This window comes from Pristis pectinata, chromosome 24 (assembly GCF_009764475.1).
Source record: "Pristis pectinata isolate sPriPec2 chromosome 24, sPriPec2.1.pri, whole genome shotgun sequence".
Lineage (NCBI taxonomy): Eukaryota > Metazoa > Chordata > Chondrichthyes > Rhinopristiformes > Pristidae > Pristis > Pristis pectinata.
Window position 1 is genome coordinate 12588273 of NC_067428.1, and position 17188 is coordinate 12605460.

At 39.1% G+C, this 17188-nt stretch overlaps 1 protein-coding gene across 3 annotated transcripts in view; it reads right to left on the reverse strand.

Moving 5' to 3' along the window:
* Positions 1–4531: 4531 nt before the first annotated feature.
* wdr18 (WD repeat domain 18) overlaps positions 4532–17188 on the reverse strand; it is a 127894-nt gene continuing 115237 nt past the window's right edge. The window contains exons 8-9 of one of the 3 annotated variants that reach the window (XM_052037780.1): positions 10579–10647; positions 4532–8338 (exon numbers count right to left, since the gene is read on the reverse strand). In XM_052037780.1, coding sequence (XP_051893740.1) covers positions 8210–8338; positions 10579–10647 — 198 coding nt within the window. In that variant the 3' untranslated portion in view covers positions 4532–8209. Of the gene's footprint in view, positions 8339–10578; positions 10648–13806; positions 13866–17188 lie in introns of those variants that run through there. The other 2 variants (XM_052037779.1, XM_052037781.1) reach the window with 2 other exon arrangements.

Below are 17188 nucleotides of genomic sequence, written 5' to 3' on the forward strand. Positions count from 1 at the left end.
GTTTTCAATGAAAGTCTGTCCTTAATTCAAATTGCTGGGCAATTTTAATACAAAATGAAATTAGAAAATGCTGAAAATTTCTCAGTGGGTCAAGTTGATGAAAGATCTCCAGCTTCTGCTTTTATTTCAGATTTCCAGCATCTGGAGTTTTTTTTGCTTTTCGATTAATGTAAAATGAGTTTGATTGTAGTCTTGGCAGGAATCCAACTCGTATAAAAGGCCAGAAGTTTGCTTTCAAACCCATTTTAATTAACAATTCATGTTAGATCTGTTCAATTTTTAAAGTTTATTTGTCTGTTCTTTCAAAGGAACTCTAGTTAACTTGCATAGGATTTTTTTTCCATGGAAATGTAAGCTTGTGGAGTGAATGTTTGGTGATATGGTGAATCACAATGAACTCTGTTCTGTTTTGCGCCTGATTTGTTTGTCAGTGAGGAGATGGGGAAAGTTGGAATGCAGTGGGTTGAGGACTGCAAAAGGTAGTGTTGACCCAGGAGTGTGCAGGAAGCCATGGTGTGAGTCAGAATTGCTGAAAGCAATTGTGATAGAAATTGCAAATTGAAATTGAGATTTGGCCCCTGTGGCTTGTATGACTCCATTGCATCCAGTGGCATCTAAGCTTCATACACAACGGAACCAATGAATGATCACTCAGTCCTCTACAGGTTGAAGTATATAAATTAAAGTGCACTGAAGATGAGCCTGGTGATTCATGCCTTTTAGGTCTGTGTACGGTTTGTACAATGTGGGGGGGTGGCGGGGAAGTACATTTTGAACTTTAATTCTTTAATCATGATATGGCACTGCAGCATCAAAACCTGTTCTTTGGATTAGGAACCTGAAGAGATTGTATCACCAAGGGACTTGTGTGCACATTCAACAATTTAAGATCTATAGCACACAGTGGTGGAGAGCCATGTGAAGGTTTTACTGCCACATGCAGTAAAATTAGTATATGGCTTCCTCATGCGACTTTTAAATTTTGAAATTAGGAAATTTTCCTAGTGATGGTCTGGCTGTATTTTTCTGGGCTGACTAATCAACGATTCCATGAATGAGAGGCATCATCTGATATCTCCCCTAAGGAGCCCTTCCTCATTTTATAAATTTAGAGACAAAACATTGGTTTCAGGAACTCTTGCAAACTGCATCACCTACAAGATTTTTTACCACTAACTGGTAATTTCTGCTTTGTGCAGCGGTGTTTACTGCTGATATGTGTGTGCTGTGGCACTGCTGTCATAGTTATTCACCTTTTAAATGCATGTGGTCTATGGATTACAGCCAAAATCCTTTAACTGTTGAAATATTTAAAAAGTGTGGCTGTCTTGCAGGTCAGGTTTATCAAATTTGGCAAACCTAACACTAAGAGTTTGCTAAAGATAGGAATGGAGGGTACTACATACAGAACGAATAACTAATTTTAAATCAGGCTCATCAATGTATTTACAATAGGTGTCTAAATGAAAAGATTTGGAACTAATGGGGCTATTTAAATTTGGTAAGTTTTTTTTTCTTTGAATAGTTACAGCACAGGAAATGACTGTTCAGCCCATTAATTCTGTCCTGGCCAACCTATCAGCCCAATTTCTCCCACCCCTGCTCTTCTCCCTCTTTCCCCTCCCCCCCCCCCCCCCAACAGCCTTGAACAATATGCCCTATCCAATTCCTTCTTCCCTTTTTTAAAAAATCCCCAACCATCCGTTTCCATCATCACGGCAGAAATTCAAAATTTCAACTTGTGTTGAGACCATGCCATTGAATCTGGCGGAAAATAACCATTTAGTAAAGATATAGTGGAACATAATCTGTACAAGCATGTCAGCGATGCTGTAAAATAGCTCATTAGGAAAAGGTATTGTCAGCAAAGATCCAAATAGTGTAGAGTATGAAAGCTCCAGGTTTGGATCTTGGATTTATTTTGAGTTGATTTTAATCACAAATGCTAAAATGCATGCTGAAGTGTAACTGACTTCATTTGGTATAATTATGAATGCATAAATATAATCAAGTTCTCCTGCTCCCCACCTTCACTGATTTGCACACTCCTTTAGGTACTTGTTCTATGCTTATGGCTGTTGCCTTGCCTATTGCATGCATGAGAGCAGGTAACCCAGCACTGACAGTTGTGGGTTCTTCATGGCTCTTTTACAGCATCAGTGATTGGAGTAACTTCTTTTTCTTCTCTGCTGCCACTGTAGTTATGCTGCACCTTCCTCTCCCACCTCCCCTCCCCCAACACAGCACAACTTTACACACACATAGTTTGTATAATTAAAACCTCTCAGACAGGATAAAGAATGTAATTGAATTAAAGTTTGATCACATGTCAATTTATCAAGGAAAACAATCATTTTGAGCATTTGTTTGGATACATAATAAAGCTGCTAACTTTCTTTGATCAACTGTTGGCATTTTCCTTGCCTTGAAGGATGACGAATGCCATGTGTGCTGATCCCACCTCCTTAAACTGCAGAAAAATACCATCTCGATATCACATCATGTGCCCGCAACATTGAGTTTTGAACCAGCAAGTCCTGGATTGTCTTAGATGGGCAAACTTGGAAGACAAGGCTTAAATGTGAACTGAATTCCATCCATTACAACAAAAATTCTGTGAAAGGCAACTTAATAATAATGTAGAAATCCTACACCAAGCCCACAGAGGATTCAGAAAACTGCTTCCAGCTGCAGGACATCCTCACTGGTGGGAATACAAAGAATTCATTGCTTTATACACGGTTCTAATAAGAAACTAATAGAAGTGCAAAAAGCTGGAAATCTGAACTAAATTCAATAAAAAGCTAGAAATATTCAGCAGATCAGGTAATCTGTGTGGAGAGAGATACAATGACAGTGATACAGTGGAACAGAATTGGCACTTTTTAAAAAAAAACTCAATGCCATTTATTTTATTGGATCTACGAAAACTAATGTTTCAAAAATAACAACATAGTTCAATTTATTACTTCTTACATTGCTAAGACCACAAGACGGACAAAAAATATTATTACAAATCCCCATTGATCAATTATGAAGGGCCACTATTTACTTCATTTGAAATCAGATTTCAGTGTATTCAGCTCCACACCATCCATTAATTGTCAAAGATCCTTATCCTTGGTCCACTTCACAAATCTAAAAGAAATTAATCTGGGTACCAGCTTTACACAAGCTGAAGCATGCAATGGATTTCATTTTCCTTTTCTCCTTCTACACACCAGGGCTGCCTTCAATAAACACTTGGTACAGATTCAACAGGGAAGAACCTCCCTGGGCAAAATTGTTCTAGTGATAAATCCAAAACAATTGGACCTGTGATCATGCTCTGATCAGAGAAATTTTTATTTCGGTTGAAAGGTAAAATTTAAATTTTAGATTGAGACATCCAACAGCAATCTTTCCAAAAAAAATCTTGCAGCATCCATTAGACAATAAATTTGGCAACTCCCATTTAAGATATCACAACTCTTCAGTTAATAACTATTTGCGTGTGTCAAGTAACATTTCCTTCCATGGGTTGGTCTGGATGCATCAGTAAATGAAAGGCATTAAACAATTGTATATTCTGTGATAGATTATTAATGTGTTCAGTGTTGATTGGTTTACAATCGAATGCGTAATCTGTTAATTCAAAGTGTTGCTGTGGAAACTTGCATGGGCTACATCTGTTTTGATGGGGTATGAGGAACATTTTCTTGGTTCATTTCTACTTGGGACCCTTCCATCACCACTTTTTCTAGTGCATTAATAAACATTTTGGTGCTGCTTCCTGCACTCAGACACAATTCAAATGTCATGATCTTTGCTACCAATTTTCACAGTACTGTCATTTTCACATGGTGTGGCGACTCACCGTCTAGTCGGGCAAACCGGCTCGGCAGTCGGGTCGTGCGGCGTCGGAGCGACGAGGCCCAAGATGGCGGCGGGCCTTGTCTTTCCGAGCGACGGGGAGAACCCGCGCGCGGGAAAGTCCTGATGACGTAGGACTTGCGTCATTACCGGTTGTTTTGGGCGGGAACATTCTCCCTTAAAGGGCCCGCGCAAGGCGGGAAAATAAACCAGTTCTGTTTGGCAATCCTCCGAGTAGAGTCTTGTTTTATTCCGCGGTAGCAACCGCTACAATGGTTTATTTCTGACTTTCCCTTTCTTGACTCCTCTATTCTCCATGTCCGAGGGTAAGTTAGTGCCCAATATCCATCACAAGCCCACGTACCCCCACAGTTACTTTGACTACATAGCATCCCATCATGCTTCCTGTAAAGATTCCATTTAATTATTCAAGTTTCTTTGGTGCTGTCACATCTGTTCTGATGAAGCTTCAGACCTGTCATCCTTTTCCTTTAACCATGGCTTTGTGCTTTGAGAGGGCTCTATTGCATTGGCTCTATTTCTTGCAAATCTGGTCTCATCTTGTCTCCTTCCAGCTGCTGCAAATGTGGGGTCCCCCCCCCCGAGCTGACTTTCCACCTCACCATCTTCTACATCAAATCATCCAAAATAATTTCTGCCTCCTTGATTTGAATTCCACCACCAGATGCACCTTCTCCTTTTCCCTCTTCAGTATTCTGAAGGAACTGTTTCCTCAGGGACCCTGGTTATATTCTTCCATCTCCACCAACCACTCCCCTGCTCGCAGCAATGCCAGAAGATCCAACCACTGCTCTCTACCTATATCCAGGAACCCAAAAAGTCTTTGCAGGTGAGGCAGCAATTTGCTTGGACTGCTTCAAATTTTCTGCTCTCCATTTGGAGCTGATGGCAAAAATCAAACACAGATCTGGTGACCAGTTTTGCAGAATTCTTCCATTCAGTCTGCAAGAGTGACCCTGAGCCAGTTGCTTTTCACTTTAATCCTCCATCACACTCACATTCTGACTTTGGCCTCCTATACTGTTCCTAATGTGTGATTGAGGAATGGCAACTCGTCTTGCATCTAATCACACTACAGCCCTTGCAACTAAATATTGAATTCAACAATCTCTCAGTTTTTCTGTTTTCTCTGTGTAGATGCTGACAAACATGCTGATTATTTCCAGCATTCTCTGTAGCTCAATTTCCTGCAATGGTCAATTGTTACTTTCTTTTGCATTGTTTTTCCCCCCTCTATTTACACCACCTCCAAACAGATTAGCTATGATTAACAAGCAGGCCTCACTTTCTCTCTGACATTAACAGCAGCATCCATGTCACCTGGACACTTTGTTAATAGTAATTCCCTTTGTTCTCACTATCCCTCCCTCCCCACATGAAACACATACGCATTTCCTGCCTTTTCTAGTTCAGGTAAAATGTTGCTGACCTGAAACCTTTATTCTGTTACTCTCTGCAGATGTTGCCTGACCTGCTGAGTGTTTCCAGCATTTTGATTTTGAAATTTGCAGCATTTGGAATTATTTTACTTTTCATTGTTTGCCACTGAATTCTAAAAGTAATTTAAACATTTAGATTTCCTGTATTCATGAAAGCTGATGAACAGAATGGATCTTTTAATGTCAAGCACTAGAATTGAGCACAGTACATACAGAAAGCAGAATAAAACTAATTATCTCATAATTCTCTACAGTGCTGGAGGCATATTTTTTTGTTGTGGACTCTAATGTGAAATCAGCTGGCAGCTCTAAATGCATTTTCTTTCTGTAGACTTCTGCCTCATTGTAACTGCCCTCATTGCAAGTGGGAGCCCAGTGCCAATTTCACTACCTGAATCTTGCAATTACTTCTGTTACTAAATTGGTTGTCATTCACTTTGTTGCTGTGGTCTTGTTGCCTTCTGATGGCATCAATGTTGGCTTTGTGTGACACCTTCCCCTTTGGTCATTACACAGCAGGTCACAACATAGGTTAAAATATTGTGGGCAATTCCAGAGAATTGTATAGTGTTTTCAATTTCCCTGAAGTTTTTTGCTTCTAGAGCACTGCTCTTAGGCACCAAAATTAAGTTTTTCTCTTAATTTTTCTGTGAACCTGTAACTCTTTCTCTATAAACCTGGCTATCAACAGGCTAGAGAACTAATACTGTCCAAATACTGAAACAATCCAACAACTTAAATTCTAAGCCAAGTTTAGGGAAATGAACATACAACTACATAACACAGCTGGAAAATGGGACAAATTGGATTGCACTAGAGAGCTGGACTGGATGGTCTACTGTGCAGTAATAACTGTGACAGTGATTAGTAGACTCGGCAATTTCTACTTGCCACCATTATTGCTAAACAATTTAATTCATTCTGACAATTTTACAAGTATCAAGGCTTATCCTTCCTGACTTGGAATCACTTGTGCAGCACAGAAACGGGCCCTTCAGCTCACCACATCCATACTGATCTGTTTGCCTATCTGCATTAATCCCATTTGGCTGTATCCTTCTATGTTTTGCCTATTTAAGTGCTGGTCTAATTGCCTCTTGTACATAGTAGCTGTATCAGATTCCACCACCTCTGCCAGCATGTTCTAGATATCAACCACACTGTTCTTTTTGTATATTAAAAAAAACTAAAACCTATGCTCTTTTATGATGCCCCTACCATATCTATGCCTCCCATAATCTTGTTCTTCTATCAGGTCACCCCTCAGCCTCCTTCACTCCAGAAAAAACATGCCAGGCCTATCCAATCTCTTCCCATAACTAAGTCCTCCAATTTAACCAACATCCTGGTGAATTTCCTGCAAACTCCCTCATGCAATCACATCCTTCCTGAAGTGTGGTGACCAGAACTGCACACAATACTGTAAAGTTACAACATAACATCCCAATTTAGCACATAACTATGCTGAATGACTGTTGAAAATTCACTTGTATTTGCTTCATGCCACTGTCCTTTATTTAGATATACTGCAGTTCCTATCATGATACTGAACTTAACATCTTATTGTGCTGTGCAGTTGCCATCTTTATATTAATAAATAAATGCAAATCCTTGTGGTAAAACTTCATATTGACTTCAAGTCAGAATGGGTGCATTCTTACAAATTTGAATCATATTTCAAATAGAATTAAGTACAGGTGCTGGACAGAAAGTTAACATTGTTTACTTTTTTTAAAGAATTGGACAAATGCTCCCAGAAACAAACAGAAAATGTACATGGTACAAACTGGAACACAGACATTACAGTGGGAGTTGGGATTCTAACCACTTTCATTGGTCAAACACACACAATTTATAAAAAAAAATCAGCAAAATATTCTAGCATTGACTAATCAAAATGTGACAACAGTACCACATGATCACAGTTCCTTCAGTAACTATCTCAACATCACAATCTCAAATCCCTTGTTTGGAAACCACCTTAGAGACTGCACAAACGTAGGTCTGTGGCTGTGATTCACACTGCTCTGTGGAATTGGGGAAATAAAAGGTAAACTCCCCAGAGAAAGAGGGGAAGCCAGGATTCCTATATGAATTCTAGGAAGCTTTAAGTCCATGTTCTAGTAAGTTTGTGGAGTATCTAAAATTATTGATATAATTGATCATAGCTCAAAAAGAAAACCAAACTGTGAAAACAGCCCTAGCCAAACCATTTATTTCCCCAAAACTCTCAAAATAAGACTGTGCCAACAGGGCTCAAACTGCCAAGCACTTGGGGCCACACAGTGTACAGGTCCTTCTCAGCTCATACTTGCGAGTGCTTGGAAGACTGGCAGTATGGATTTTCTGGCTGCTGGGGGGGGAGGAGTTTCTGCAATGAGGAAACTCTGTTCACGGTTGCAGTTCTGACTTGTGAACTGTCTGGGTTATGAACAGCAACCTGGGGAGGACCTGAAGGCAAGGCTCTGCTGTATTTGTAAACAAATAGAAGGTAAAGGCAATACCATCTGCAAAATTAAAATCTCAGCAGGCCAAATATTAATTGGCCCCTCCACATCAAGATTAGCAAATCTGGCAAGCTTGTACTCTGCCAATAATAGTATCACATCTATTAGGAATTGACATGGCTAACAAGCCCACATGGACAATGTAAAATGAGCTCAAGAAACATCTGACTTAACTGGGCCTGACTCTGCAAATGGGAAGAAGTGCAGGAGACAAACATCTGACCTCTGAAAGCTCAGTACAAATAACTCAAATTAAACAGACTTGTATAAATAGGACACAATTGGAAATGCTCAAGTGTACCAATTCATTTTACATAGCTGGTGTTGATATTAATACTAATGTTTGACACAGCCACATAATTTGCAGCATTTTCTTTTTTCATCTTTTACTTATGTCTGTTTGGTCAGAACTTGCACTGAAAAATCATACAAGTCTCTATTGATCTTCTTCAATGTCTTCAGTTCATCTTCCAACTCAGCCACTCTCATTTTTGTGTTCTCGCCATCTCCCAACATGTGCTGCAAAGGCAAATTAAAATGTATCTGAATAATTTATTGCAGATTTCTCCAATTTTTTTAAAATACCAACAGTAATGATCTTGATCTTAGCTTGTCTGAAAGGATGTAAATTATAAATTAGATTATGCTGGAAATCAAGTCTAATTTCTTTAAAGACTGTATATACACAACAGGGCTCTCAGTATCTGGAAAGAGAAAAGGCCAAGTTGATCTTTATGTACATTCTAAAGATTGAGGACCTCCTTCACCCCCCCCCCCCTGAAAAATTAAGTATGTAGAAAGTATTGCAATTTCCAGCATTTTTATTTCTAAATATTATTCAATTGCCTCAAATTATAATGGGAAAACATTTTTTTGCAGCAGCAGCCTGGGATAAAATAACTTGAGAATAGCCTTTGTGTATTCTGCTAAGCAACTTTTATTGACAAGCCCAGGTGAAAGATGCTGGCACCATTTTAAATATCATTTCAAATTCTTGTCAGAGGAAACAATGACTGTATAAAGTTAGAAATTCCGCATTTGCAAGATCCTAATAGTCAGTGAGATGAATCTTTATTTCAATATATTAAGTATGCATGAAAATTGTATAGGTCAAATGTGTACTCAGTGAAGGAAATTAACAATGTTTCTTGCCAAAGAATAACAAAGCTAGAAGAATCAGAGAATGTGAGTAGAGTTCTACACGTATGACACTTCCTTAGTGAAAGAACACTACCTCCAAGTTAACTTTTGTTTTGCATATCAAGTCACAAAAAACATTTTCAAGAATGGCACAACAGGTAGCGCTGCTGCCTCTGTGTCAGAGATACAGATTCAATCCTGATCTCGGGTGCTGTGTGGAGTTTGCAACATTCACCCATGGGTGTTCTGGTTTCCTCCCACATCCCAAAGACATGGGTCAGTTGAATAATTGGCCACTAAATTGCCCCTGATATGTAGGCGAGTGATAGTCTGGGCAGAGTAGATGAAAATGTGTGGGAAGAATAAAAAAACTATTAACATAGGATTAGGGTGGATGATGGTTGGCAGTCACTGGGCAGTAGGGCTTGTTTCTGTACAGTATCTCTATAACAGTTGAGTTTACATTTAGCATTTTGCATTAATCGAGATCAGGGATGATATTCCTCTGAAAAGGAATAGCTTTGCTTTATACCACTACTATCAGAGCAAGTATAGCATCCTCTATGTGACACACCAATATCATGCTATGTTACCTGAAGCAAGTTTAGAAGTTTAAAGCTCCTTCTTGGTCCCAACAATTGCCTGGAAATTGTACTGCATCCATTTGCCTGTGCTAAAAAACATTGTTGCAGGCAATGCTTGTCACATACCATGCCCAAAATATCCCTATTTGAAAGAGTGCTATTGTATTCTCTACCTCAAAAGAAACAGCAATTACCCAGATGCTGATAGAAATGGCAATGAAAGCCCACAATTGCCACCCACATTGTTGCTTCTGTGTGTGAGCTCTTCAGACATTAAAGAACATTAGCTGACAGCCACCAACCAATGATATAAAAGGGCAGCTGTGGAGGTGAGGGAAATTGCAAGGCCCACACAATTGCTGCCCCAATGCCACAGAGATGCAGGAAGATCAGCATAGACAGGTTGACTGTCTAAAACAAAAAGGCAAAGTCCATTGAAGATTGCCATATTCTTTTGTCCAGCGATAATCAGTCTTTAATTTATTGCCTGCCATGCAATATCTGATATGAGCCCACACTGCAAACAACAGCATACTATCTCCATGAGAGAAACATCAGCCTGGCTTCCATGGGTAACATGGAAGTTTCAACTTTAGTTGGAAGAGGGTAAAAGTAGAAACATTACACTTCTGATACTATAGTCAGCTGTGTTGCTTTGTATCTTGCACAGAAGTGGCCAATCCAATTTGTTACGGTCACTGTTTCACCCTGAAATGACCTAATCCAAGTTTTTCATGCTTCATTCCTAAGAAGCAGGTGCTAATTGATGCAAGTTTTAGGAAAATACATCTGAGAGGCAGTTTTGAATGGGTGCTAGCTCCTGTGAACATACTTTTCTATTGCCCATGGAAGCCAGGCTGTTGTTCCTCTTGTTCAAATAGTATGCCATTATTTTGCACAGTGGGCTCAGTCAGAAGAAAATGGATTGATACTGAGGAAACTCATTTTGCAGAAAATCACGGGAATCAACCGAGGCAGAATCCTGTATGGAGCTTAAACTACACTTGCCAAAGAATTCATTAACGTGAGACAAACCTTATCTGCAGCAGCACACATAACAGAATACAACTCCTCAGATTTTTCCAGGTAGCTTTCCTGAGCCTCCTATTGAGAGACACAAAAAGAAATTTAGAACAAAAATATAAATGACTTTTTTTTCTTCAAAAAAGACAATTACTCCCAGTAAATGATGCAACATAAAAGCAAAAATCACCCAGTCCATGAATTCTGAATCGGGTTTATTATCACTGACATATGTTGTGAAATTTGTTTTTTTTTGTGCCTGAAACACTGGGTCTTCAGGCTCCTGTACCTCCTCCCTGATGGTAGTAACCATTAATCTTGCTGATGTTGAGTATAAGGTTGTTATTGCAATACCACTTAAACAACCAATCTACCTCACTCCTGTATACCTCCTTATCACCATCTGATATTCTGCCAACAACAGTGGTGTCATCGGCAAATTTATAGATGGTGTTTGAGCTGTGCCTAGCCACACAGTCATGAGTGTAGAGACAGTAGAGCAGTGGGCTAAGCACACATCTTTGAATTACTTATTCAGACACAAATCTATTCCATAATGTCAGAGTATTGATGATATTGTTTCCTAACAGCAAATGGATATTTCTTGTTTAAGTCATACTGCAAGGCAGTTCAAACCAGAAGGTGTTTAGAAATGAAGTGGTTGGTGGGGGAGTGGGACTGTGAGTTTGCATAATTAATGAATCCTATAATGATCAACATTCTTATTGAAGAATCTAACCCAATCTATGGTCTTTACCCCAAGAAGAGACTGCACATAGGGAGGTATCCAAAAAAAAAAGTCAGTGTCTGGGGAATAGTATTTGAGTTTGAGAAGAAGCAAATGAATGAATTGCAATAGGAGATAGTGCAATAAATTTTGATCACCAGAAATGAGGAAAGACATGCCAGCAACTGGAGTTTAGAAAGAACAAAAGGGGAAAGTTCAGAGAAGCAATGATCATAGCAATATTAATACAACAGAAAAGAATCTGAAAGATTGAGACAGATAAAGGTTTCTAACCAAACTTTTGTCAAACTCAAAAGAGAGAATTCTTGCAACACAACGTAAAGTGTTTTGATACTAATATTTTCCTTATGATGTGGAAAGGGGCCATCCAACCCATTGAGTCTATGCCAGCTCTGAGCATTTCCATCAGTTCCATCCTGCAACATATTCCCTGTAACTTATTCTTTCATGTATCATATTTCCTAATTCTCTTGCCACCCATCTACACTAGGGGTAATTTACAGTTGCCTATTAACCAGCTTATCTCTGGAGTCAGAGTTGTACAGCGTAGAATCAGGCCCTTCAGCCTACCAGGTGTATGCCGACATTTTTGCCCACCTACACTTATCAATATTTGCCTGGATGAGGACTGCATTCTTCTACACCTTCTATCCCCACCTCATCAAATCCCTCCCTGTGACTAAAGTACTCAATCCAAGCAACAGCCTGGTGAATCTCCTCTGTACTTTCTCCAATGCAATCACATCATTCCTATAGTACAGTGACCAGAACTGGAAACAACAGTCTAAGTGTGGCCTAACCAGTGTATGTAAAGTTGCACCACAACACCCCAACTATTATATTATATGCTCCAACTCATGAAGAAAAGCACATCTTATGCCTTCTTCGCCACTCTGATGTATGTTGCCACATTGAGATATATAGACTTTGTTCATCAACATTCCAGAGTACCCTGTCATTTACTGTATACGTCCTACCCCCTACTTGACTTGCCAAAATGCATCAGTTCGCACTTGTCAGGAATAAATTCCACCTGCCAATATGCTATCCAAATTTTCCATCTGATCTATGTTGCGAGCTTGGACAACCTTCCGTGCTATCCACACCACCACCAATTTTGGTGTCATCCATAAATTTAGTCAGATCTCCCACATTCACATCCAAGTCATTAATATGCATCACAAACAAGCAAATGTTCCCTCACCAATGCCTGTGGAACACCACTAGTCACAGACTTCCATTCAAAATAAAAACATCCACTACCCTGTACCTCCTATAACCAAACCAATTCGTCAGCTTGCCTTAGATCCCATGTGCCTTAAATGTGGGAGAAAGCCGGAACACTTGGAGAAACCCACCCAAAGTCATAAGGAGAACATGCAAACACTATGTAGACAGCAACTTTAACTGATGGGCTACTACATTGATTCCCATCTATAGTATGGAGGCAATCTCATAAAAGTATGTGTTTAGATACAAACTTGATTGATGTATCTCAGGCATGCAATTTTGTCAAACTCTTAAGATTTTAGTAGAGTCCAGTATATATTACATTTCATGTTGAAGCAACCTGCTGAGGGCCCCTGATGTAGTCATTCTACAGTAAATGGCAAAATTTCTCACCAAGTAACACTTCATAAATTGTTTTCTTGTTCACTTTCCTCTTCTGAAGGCACTGACTCACTTTTAGAATACAGGCTTCATTGGCATCTCTAGCTGTTGTATGTCATCTAAAGGCCATTCGTGATGCAAGCCATTTTTGCAGGCAATTTTTGAAGAATTCAACTGGACACTTTATCATAGTTGAGAAACCAGCCTGTTTGTAGTACAGGTCCCAGGTGGTTTACTATTTTACCTACTTGCTCAGTTATAGGTGGTGGCATTACCCCATGGGATTTCCTAGAAGAAAATATCTGCCCCATCCCCACATGCCCAAACTCCCAAGATACAATTTTTCTCTTGCTCCAGTTTTCTAATTTCACCCAGTTTATTATAGAATAAGAAAGTGTTGATATAAGGTAATTGCTAAACTAGAATTAAAGATCAGTGTACATTTTTGTGGAGCCACATTACAGAAAGGGTAATAAAACCCTGGAGAATGTACAATCAGCTGGATGCTGCCAAAAATTGGAATCAATAGTTATGAGAAATCCATAGTTATGAGGTACTGGGAATACTTCCAATGAAGCAGAGAAGACCAAGCAATTTAATAAAGATTCTCAATATTATGAAAGATTTTGATTGTGAATGGTTGTCTATTTCCTCTGGTTGAAAAGTTATTGGCAAGAGAGTCATTAATTTGGAATTGTTTCTGAGCGTGAAGAACAACATTGGGAGAAATGTTTTGCATGAAGGTAAGCCCAGCTCGAGTGGTAGGAAGCACAAGATGAAGTAACTGCTACAACCATATGGTTCTGAGTTCAGTTCCCTGGCTGGAATCACATGACTGCATAATTCAGTATTATACATTAGCTTGGCTTAGTTATTCTCACCTCTGAGTCAAATCTGCAATGTTGTAGCACGTGATTCAGGCTGGCAGTTTAATGCAGTACTGAGGGAACAATACATTGTTTCTATCACTAATTTTTTTTAATAACAAGCTAAACCAAAGCCTTGTCTACTTAAAATGGCAAGCAACAAAAGTTTTTGGCACTACTTGAAGAGCAGGGCATTCCTCCTGGTATTCTGACCCACGTGCCCTCCACTAAACATGGAAATGCTAAATTCACTGCAAATGCTGCTGCTTACATTTCAAATTGTTTGTCTACTGAATTGCTGTTCAAAAGTAATTAATAGTATAACATTGTGGAGCTTGCTGAAGGCAGGATAAAGTGTGTAATAAGTTCATTTATTTTTCATTCATAGTATACTTCAAATGAAGATTTTCTTGTTCTGTTCACTGCAACATTCACAAGTGCATTCAAATTGAAGAGTTAGAAAGTATTTTTCATGTATGGAAATTTAGTTAACTTATTTTCTGTCTGGCCTTCCTTTTACTTTAACAAAATATAAACTAACTTCATTTTAAAAGGTTTCTGGAACCTTTTGATTTTTGAATGCAGCACATTCCTTGCTATTGATTTTTTTAAAAAAAAGATCCATAACAATTTAGTTCATACTAAAAGCCGTTATGAAGAGTTATTTATGTTAAATGATTTCACGCTGTCTACCATGGTAGTATTCGACTGACAAGTCCCACAAATCAAGAACCTTGCCACTCAAGATTCAGATTCTGAAACATTAACAAAAAACAACTTGTATTTGCATTTTAGTGCAAAACATCCCAACCAAAATCTGGCCAAGCCACATAAGGAGGCTTTAGGATGGAAGAGCAAAAGCTTGGTCAAAATGCATTCCACAGAACAATAGAGCAAAATACAGGCCCTTTGGCCCACCATGTTGTGACGACCTTTAAACCATGCCTAAGATTATCTAACCCCTTCCTCCCACATATCTCCCCGTTTTTAAATTCCTCCATATGCTTATCTAACAATCCCTTGAACTTGACCAATGTATCTGCCTCCACCACTACCCCAGGCAGCACATTCAAAGCACTAACCACTCTCTGGGTGAAAAACCTCCCTCTGATATTTCCCTTGAACATCCCACCCATTACTTTAAAGCCATGCCCTCTTGTATTGAGCAAGTTGCCCTGGGAAAGAGGTGCTGGCTGTCTACTCTATTCCTCTTAATATTTTGTATACCTCTATCATGTCTCCCCTCATCCTTCTCTCCAAAGAGTAAACCCCTAGCTCACTTAGTCTCTCCTCAATGCATACTCTCCAATCCAGGCAGCATCCTGGTAAATCTCCTCTGCACCCTTTCCAATGCTTCCACATCCTTCCTATAATGAGGCGACCAAAACTGGACACAGTAAGTGTGGTCTAACCGGAGTTTTATAGAGCTGCATCATTACCTTGCTGTTCTTAAACTTGATCCCATGACTTATGAAAGCTAACATCCCATAAGCTTTCTTAACTACCTTATCCACCTGTGAGGCAACTTTCAGTGATCTGTGGTATGAACCCCCAGATCCCTCTGCTCCTCCACACTACCCAGAATCCTGCTATTAACCTTGAACTTCATAAAAATGAGAGAGAGAGATTTGAAGTAGGAATTCTGATGCTTAGGGTATTGGCAACTAAAAGCACAGCTGCTAGAGATGAAGTGATTAAATTCAGGAAGACTCAACAGCCAGATTTGGAGGCTTTCAAACACCTTGGAGGGTTGAAGGAGATAGGGAGAGACAAGGATCTGGAGGGATTCCAAAGCAAGGATAAGAATTTTACAATCTGAGCAGTTGCCATATTGGAAGGTGATAGGTAAATGCGACAAGACAAGGACACAGCAGAGTTTACTTAGGCTGGTACTATAGCATTATTTTTTTGCATTGAAACAAACTCCCTTCTCTCTTTCACACCTTATCAGATCTAAACCAATGCAACAGCAAGAAAGTTACTATTCTGTTTGGGACATGGTTTCAGAAAAGTTAAAACCAAGGTCAGTCAGGAGAAACACTTTCGGAAAAACTACAGGGAGGTCATCACACGCATAAGAAAAGGATCTCACGTGTTGATTCTTCACCCAAAAGGCTCACACTTGAAAATTGAACTGGGTGAAGTGCTGGAGGACTGCCAACCCCTTAAATTGTAGCAAAGAAAAATCTACAGAAGAGGGGAGAAAAGTTACTTTGGAGGGATGGAGCCAGAAGTGAAAAAGAAAAACCCAGCATTTAACATCAAATGTGTTGATCTGTAATGTTAAAAGCACTCCACGTTTTGCCAAATAGGAATTGTCCTTCCCTAACAACTGCCCCTGGATAAAATGGAAATCCCAGTGGAGTTTATCTGCATCCTGGGCAAATGCTGGGAAAAGGAGGAACTTACCTTTTTTCCATAATCTTGGTGTATAAATATAAAGTTTCAATGTCAGCAACTGATTTTGGACATGTACCTTTGTAGAATTTCAAATAAGCTCTCTGAAATTTTCAATGACTTAAAATCAGTGCAAGCTGATTACTTTTTGTAGATATTTATCAGTATCTAATGAGGTCTATCTGAAAAATTTGGAGAGAAAGATAGTCTATGGTTGGGGAGGCAAAGAAATTCAGATGTGTGAAATATTACTCTGAATATAGCCTGCTACTGGTGTTACAAAGTCTGTACTATTTTCACTACTAAAGGAGACAATAAAACTTAACTATTGATATATAAATATCAGTTTTCTAAAAGTTTGTACTATTACTGTTCAATAATTTTGTTTAGCATTGGCATCTAGTTTTTGATTTGGCTTCTATTTGGCATCTAGTAATGTCAGAACAACTGCTGCAAAATATTGGGGTTGGTTATAAGTGTAGCCCTCTTTCCATCCCTTGCAGCCCCAAGAACATCGACTCTTGCAATCCATAATCACTGATCACAAAGAAAAATTCCCATCACATAAATGGCATTCTTTATATACAAATCTACTTACTAAGTGCTACTTAACCATATGTGGCCATCACAGCTAAGGAAGTTAAATGCTGTCTTCATCCTATACTCTACTAAATTTCAATATTTAAAAAAAAAAGGGAAGTCAACTGCATGCAGTATTAGCAGTTGTACTGGTTAATTCTAAATGTGATAGCATTAATCCAGAACTCGCTTTTTTTTGTTGGAGGGAGTGGGTGTGGAGGAAGAAATACTAAAATAATACAGGATATTTCTCATCTAATTCTCAAACCTAACCTGCTTACTGTCACCACCAGTGACAGATACAGCCTCTTATACTGTAGCTCAAAATGCTCTTCTAGGGAGGGCAGAAACTGTACTCTTACACATGCATGTATTTTATGGTTGAAGTTGACAATTCTCTCATATCTATCATCACATTTTA